At 41.9% G+C, this 7,500-nt stretch overlaps 1 protein-coding gene across 3 annotated transcripts in view; it reads left to right on the top strand.

The window, feature by feature from the left end:
• Positions 1–2,675: 2,675 nt before the first annotated feature.
• pax2a (paired box 2a) overlaps positions 2,676–7,500 on the top strand; it is a gene marked incomplete at both ends in the record, with an annotated part of 35,422 nt that continues 30,597 nt past the window's right edge. For 2 of the 3 annotated variants that reach the window (XM_080016834.1, XM_080016835.1), the window contains 3 exons: positions 2,682–2,724; positions 4,318–4,483; positions 5,719–5,916. In XM_080016834.1, coding sequence (XP_079872960.1) covers positions 2,682–2,724; positions 4,318–4,483; positions 5,719–5,916 — 407 coding nt within the window. Of the gene's footprint in view, positions 2,725–4,317; positions 4,484–5,718; positions 5,917–7,500 lie in introns of all 3 variants that reach the window. The other variant, XM_080016836.1, reaches the window with a different exon arrangement.

The following is a 7,500-nucleotide window of genomic DNA, read 5'->3' as shown; positions in this document are numbered from 1 at the left end:
AGTGCAGCGACGTGTGAAATTACAGCCCATGGTGCTACATATTGTACCAGAAGCTTCCTCCAAAAAGCCAGAAACAAAAGAAGAATCGTCCTCAAACTTGTCCAGAGGGCAAAACGCAGAACGTAGCACAGGCACAGCCCATTCCCATTCCCCTCAATGTAAACCCAAAACACCCCCCCACCCCCCTCACCCCGCCCAAAAAAAAGGTTGCTCAAAATAATAGGGCTGCTGCAGGTGACAATTATTATTCTTATTATTATTATTATTATTATTATTATTATTATTATTATTATTATTATTATTATTATTATTATATTTTTATTACTATGCCCTACCTTTTAATTGTACTATATATATTTTATTGTATTTACCTTTTATGTGGTAACTTAAATAAGTTGAATAATATCAATAATAATGTTTTGCACACGTTTTCTCATCATTCCTTTCTAATGATGAACAAATACGCGTAGATTGTTGTGATGACATCGATAATTCGTCGATAATTTGTCTCTTCCATATGTAAATATTAGATATGATAAAAACAAGCAGGAAACGTGTTATCCACGCCTGAAATATTGTACGGAATGTTCACAAATCGAAATAATAGCCTCATGCACTACAGAATAATATACCTGCATGGGGTGGCGTACCCTGATGTTTTTTTGCACTCTCCCGTCAGTGCACCGCATCACTCCCCGGATCTGGATTTCTGAGCCACATTCGAATTGCATCGATTTGCGCACGTGGCTTTTAATCGACTCATATTGGAAGGGATTAACGGGGCTTTGTTTTTACTACAGCGGGCTAATGTTCAACCTCTGACCCAGCCCACTTCTGATCAACATCGTCCACCAATTTATAGTTAGGAATGAGCCAAGTGGCCTCCGTGACCCAGGAGCGCCACCTACAGATGTGCAGGGGGACCTGCAGCGCTGGTTCCTCCGCACAGCCCCGCGCTTTGCCGAGGGAGATGAGTGAAGTTGAAACCCCAGCCAGAAACTATGTTAAAGCCAGAAAGAAACAGTGCATTTTGCATTACATGCAAATATACGATGTGTTAGTGCCATACCAAAGATTTTACAAAAAGCTTTACAAAATGATTTATATTTCACTGAAAAAATGAGTGATTGGATCAACTAGAACAACATGTAAAACATATGTTTTAGGGTTTGTCAACTTAGATTGACAAGATGTACATTTTAGGTGTCAATCCTAAGGTTCAAAAAATATAAAAGTTACATAAACAGACGTATTTTCGGGGTTGTTGATCCCTTTTCATCTAATCTTATGTTTATTTTTTCTCCATCATTCAATACTTTACAATATCTTTCACTATCTTCTATTCTTGCTATTCTACTGACAATTCATAAAAAGTGTCATGACATGGTACAGTAGTTACCAGTTTGATAAAAACACCGAATAAATAATAATAATAATTAACTCATCGCGATTGGTTGAGTTGATTTTAAATCAACTGATCTGTTTCTTAATGTTGAATTTATTCCTTTAAGTTATTGTTTCTTTTGAAAGTCCTGAGCTGCCCTCATCCATCTGGAGACCCGGGAGGATCTGGTGGCATGGGTGTGGTGCGTCTTAAACACCCCCAAAAGAAGAGCTTGACACTGCCTTACCTCCCCACTTCCACCTGCCTTTATCTCCCCTGATTCCCCAGCAGAAAGTCTCATCATTTCCCATTTCGTCTCCCCCTTCCTTACCCCCTCGTCCCTTCCCTTCCGAGCTGTCGGATGCAGGCACCTCCTCATTTGAGCTCCACGTTTCTACGTGGGCGAATCACAAAGTGTTGGAATCTATTGCCTTTGTCTGACAAGTCATCCATCTCTATGCGAGGGATCTGTGGGTTGGTGGGTGGGGGTGGGGGTGGTGGGTGGGGTGTGTGTGTGTGTGTGTGTGTGTGTGTGTGCGTGTGTGTGCGTGAGCGTGTGTGTGTGTGTGTGTGTGTGTGTGCGTGTGTGTGTGAGTGAGTGAGTGGGGGGGGGGGGGGGCTGATCTGTGGGACTGCAGCTTTTAGAAACACGCACACAAGGAGAGTGCTTTCATTCTCAGCCCACGGCTTGGTTTAGGCACAGCCCACTGTGGAGGACAGGGGGACGCAGAGCTGCTCCGTGTCCGTGTTGAGCCCTGTCATCTCCGCCCCCACATCTGACTAAACTCTAGACGCGCCAGGTCCCCACCACCACGACCATCGCGGAGGATTTTTCTCTTTCTCTCTCTCTGCCGCAGATCCGAGTCTGGACCGTGGGAGACCGAGCTTTCTAGGGCCTGTTTGCGTGTTTTTATTTTTATTTGTTTTTTATCCCACCCCCCCCCCCCCCCCACCCCACCCCACCCCCCACCCCCCTCTCTCCACGATGCCGTTTGGAGACCAATAGAGAGACCCGCTCTGAGCGAGTGCTGCTGCGGCTTGGAGCGCTTGGCCCGGGCGGTGCGTCATGCTCTGCACCTGACACACATCTCAAGAGTTGAAGAGAGGAGGAAAGGAGAACTGACAAAAATACAACTTCATTCCCACAAGTGCCTCCGATAAAAGTAGGCTACGCCTCTTCCGCGGACTGTTTCGGCTGTTTCTGTGGTCAATCTTTTTTTTTTCCACGCATTTGAAGCTGCACCACCAAGGCGAAACGGCGACCTCAGTCGATTACCTTTCCTTCCTGTGCTATCCCATGGATATTCACTGCAAGGCAGACCCCTTCTCGGCCATGCACCGTGAGTAGAGGCTTAGTTACGCATAACCTAATGTACCTGCTGTATAGTTGACTGACGACTGATTAATTTAAAATAACCAACCATAATTTCGATTAATAAGAAACATAGGAAAAATTCTTATGTGCACGAACCGCGCTACGCCCCTCGGTCAGTCCCAGACCGTTTGTTTAATTGTATTATTGCGGAAAAAGATGCATCTTCAATTTATAATAATAAAACAAATCTTATATTCCACTCCTCAATCTTCTAAAAGTTTTAGTAAATTTACTGCACAAAAGTTGTGGCTCCTTCAGTCCGGGTCGAACACATGGGTCTGAACCTGGAGAAAATGTATTTTACTCTATTTGGAGAAATTGCTAAATCTACTAGACTTAACAGACTAAAACAGTTGTTGTTGTTGTTTTTATCATTGATCATCGTTTTTTATAATTTGTGACGTAACAATTAAGAGGGCAATTGTCTTCACAGCATCAAATCAACTGAAAGCCGCTGAACTAGTTAAGCCGCATCGACTAAAATGTAAATTTAAAACGTTGCCTTTCTGTGCCACAGAACGTGTCATTTCTATTTAAATACAATAAACATTGTTTTAAATACAGTCCCCAGTTAGAGACCATTCACCCTCCGCGCGGCTGGCGTGCGCGTCTAAAAAAGCGCACAACTTGGAAACTCCTGGTCCCACTGCGCCGCTGTGAGGAAAACCCTCCAGGACATTTATTCAACTGTCTTTGTGTCTGTTTTACGCGACGTGGGCACAGTAAGCATACCCCTGCTCTCGGTAAATTATTTATTCCCCTTTCTTTCGCACGGTCCGCGTTTGTAATATGAGTTATCAAAGCTCTTTTTAAATTATTTACAATAATTGTGCGAGGAAAATTAAACAGGCTGAAACGTAATATCTGTGACATGTGCTACGCTGCGATGGAGGAGAGATGCTCCTGGAAAATAAATAGGGAGGGGGGAAAAAGGGTTGTTTTTCCCTTGGGATGTAGGCATTGAAATGATAATGTATGTTGTTATTTATATTTATTGTACGAACTGATTTTTTTATTGTACGTAAAACCACAATAACAAACACAAAACAATACTGACTGTAATTAAATAAGGCTTTTTGTCAGCAGCAATGAATCTACTACTTGATAAGATAAGATTTGAAAATAAGACTTAATTAATGAATTCCCCGGGAAGGAATTCAGGAAAAGGAAATAACATTCATTAATAATATTTACATCTATGTCCCCTGAAACATTATGATTATGATTATGGTATGGTATGGCTATTATTTATTTATTTATATTATTTTTTTTTATCATTATTATTATTGTTATTAATATAAAGAAAATAAAGAATTTTTAAAATATCTAAAAAGGGTTAGAAAGACCCAGTATAAAATAATGTTATCTATAAGTGTGTGTCTGTGAGTGTGTGTGTCTTATGTATATTATGCATGTCGTGGTTGTGTGTGTGTGTGTGTGTGTGTGTGTGTGTGTGTGTGTGTGTGTGTGTGTGTGTGTGTGTTTTCCCGGCGTCTCCTCTCTATCTGTATGTATGTAATGTTGTGCCCCGCTCTCCGTGCTGTTGTGTCCCACGCAGGGCACGGCGGCGTGAACCAGCTCGGCGGCGTGTTCGTGAACGGCAGGCCGCTGCCCGACGTGGTGCGGCAGCGCATCGTGGAGCTGGCCCACCAGGGGGTCCGGCCCTGCGACATCTCCCGCCAGCTGCGGGTCAGCCACGGCTGCGTCAGCAAGATCCTGGGCAGGTAAGGAGATCCACGCAGGGTCCCCTGTGCGTGGAAAAACATCAATCATATATATATATATATATATGTGCGTGTGTGCGTCCACGTGCGTGCGTGCGTGTGTGTGTGTGTGTGTTTGTGTGTGTGTGTGTGTGTGTGTGTGTGTGCGCACGCCAGCTCTATTTTAGCCCCAGTCATCGCTTATCTCGGGTCATTCTGCTGGGATGCAGGATTCTGTGAATTCTGTGTCCTGGATTTTTAAACATATATATTTATATATCGATCACCCTCTGCAGCCCAAGACAGACAGGCATTGCATTGTGTGAGAAATAATACGGTTCCCTTCCTTGCAATGTGTTAGGACAGTGATAATCAATCTTTTTCCACCTAAAGGACCCCCAATTTCCCACGCATTAGGCCACGGACCCTCATTTGATATGATTTAGTCTCTGGGGCCCCAATCTGAGGATATGAGGATATTTTTTGTTGTTGTCATATTTCTAAATGCCATGCCTGTCTATAGTTAGCGAGATCGTGATCGAAACAATCATTATTGTGCATTCGCTGACGTGTTAACGTGTAAATGTAATAATTGGTGAAGTTTATCTCGCAATCTTTTTTTTTTTTTTTTTTTGCTGGGGACCCCCGGGAACCTCTCGAAGGACCCCCCGGGGGTCCCCGGACCCCACGTTGAGAACCACTGCTGTAGGAGCGCAGATTTAAAGAGATAATGTCTTGAAATATTTCTTTCAGCTATCAGAAGGGATTTCAGAGGTATTTTATTTTATACATGTATAAAAAAAAATTAAAAATAAAAACAGGCCGTGGTGGCATGTCGTGCATGCAGCTGAGCGTATGAGGAGTGGAAATATTTATTAGTGGAAAGTTCGTCTTATAGCTCCTGCCGTGTTTACTATGTTGTTGTATTTTTATTTCCATGAAAGTGTATTTTAATCATAGAATAAACGCCGCTATTCATTCATCAACTTACTGTTTGATGAGGATGTTTCAGTAGGTTAAAATCACCTTCATATCAGATAGGACATTTCCACGTGCACACATTTCTTGAAATAACAGAATAGACAGAAATGTCAAAAAGTGATTTATGTTTCGCGTAAATCCTGAATGAAACCATTGTCTATTCCTGAGTAAAATTACCCACGAACTGGATGATAAATGAATACATGCACCTACCTGCTGTGATATAACTTTCCATTTAAGAGCACCTATATTTTATCATTATGTCCCTCAAACAGGTACTACGAAACCGGCAGTATTAAACCCGGAGTAATCGGTGGCTCCAAACCAAAGGTTGCCACCCCGAAAGTAGTGGATAAAATTGCAGACTATAAGCGGCAGAACCCGACCATGTTTGCGTGGGAGATTCGGGACCGTCTCCTGGCGGAGGGCGTGTGCGACAATGACACGGTCCCCAGCGTGTCCTCCATCAACAGGTAGGTCAGAGTGCGTGGACGCCGGCGTCGCGCTCCCTCAAGCGCCCCGCGGGCCCCGTGCGGTGCGCCTGCACGGGGTTTAAGTTTGGAGTTGCACGCGTGGGTGGGGAAATGGGTGCGTGGCTTCGAAGGCGTCAAAAATGATCAGTGGATATATTTTGTTTGGCTGTGCTGCCAACCGCACCCGAATTACCAAACTCGTGGGTTAAGTGTTATGTTGTCTTATCTTTTGTTAAAATAACAAACCAGAGGATAGAGAAGCCCAATCATTTTAATTTGTCAATCGAGAAAAATGAAAGAAAAAGGAAAAAATAGATCCCCAATAAAATTATAAATATGAATAATATTAATATTAACATTAATAATAATAATAATAATAATAATAATAATAATAATAATAATAATAATAATAATAATAATAATAATATCCGGGGTGGGTGGTCTCCGCTGTGCAATCTAATCCCCCGCCGCCCACCACAGGCAGCCCTGGAGCTTTAAGGTTGGGGGCCACGAAAATCACATCTGTCTCGATAAAAACCGATCGATGGCGTGCAACCGGATCCGGTGGCAGAGGGAAACACCGACACAGCGGCTCGATAGGCGGACCACACTGCGACAGCGGCGCGGAGAGCGTCTTTATTGCTCTGTATCCTCATAGCAGCCGCATGGGAGCCGCACGGAGCCGCAGTGTCCGCTGGAATGAAGGCAGGAGGCTACAAACACGTCCTGTTTAGATGGTCAAACACGGTGGGCTCGGTAAGGGCATTTAATTAAAATAGGTTGACCATGGATGATAATATGATAATTAATGAGTATGTTATTTATTATAATCATATTTTTACCAATTATATTCTTAATAGTATTACCATCTCCGATGATCATAATAATAATTATAAGTCGAGTAACAGGCCTACTATTAATACTACTACTGATAATAATGATCATATTAATATAAATAACTATAACAACAACAACAACAATAATTATAATAATAATAATAATAATAGTAATAATAACAATAAACAACATAAGTATTACTTTTTAAATGTTATTTAATTTAATTTAATTTAATTTAATTTAATTTAATTTAATTTAATTTAATTTAATTTAATTTAATTTAATTTAATTTTATTTTATTTTATTTTATTTTATTTTATTTTATTTAATTTTATTTTATTTTGTTGATTCTAGAAACATACTGAGCTATCTAGCTATGAATATGGAGTCCACCCGGCTTTGGTCTGAACACTGGACCGTCCGAAGCCCTGCGGAGCTTCAGGTGAAAAGGCTCCGCAGAGCAAGCTGCAAGAGCGGTGATGAACTTTGCTTAGGAGGCACTGGTCCATGGAGCTGCTCAGCCATTACACTTTAATGAGCTGAGCACTGAGATCACAAATCTACGCCCATAACACACACACACACACACACACACACACACACACACACACACACACACACCACACACAAACTCACATACTGTACATGAGGGGGGAAATGGAAAAGCGGGTCTAGAATCTCAGTGCTAGTGAAATGTGCACCATTTATTTTGCAATTGCAATGCAATGCAATTAAAAATAAGATCCT

Source organism: Zeus faber (genome assembly GCF_960531495.2).
Source record: "Zeus faber genome assembly, chromosome: 16".
NCBI lineage: Eukaryota > Metazoa > Chordata > Actinopteri > Zeiformes > Zeidae > Zeus > Zeus faber.
Note: the sequence above shows the minus strand (reverse complement) of the source record. Positions and strands in the feature narration are given on the sequence as shown.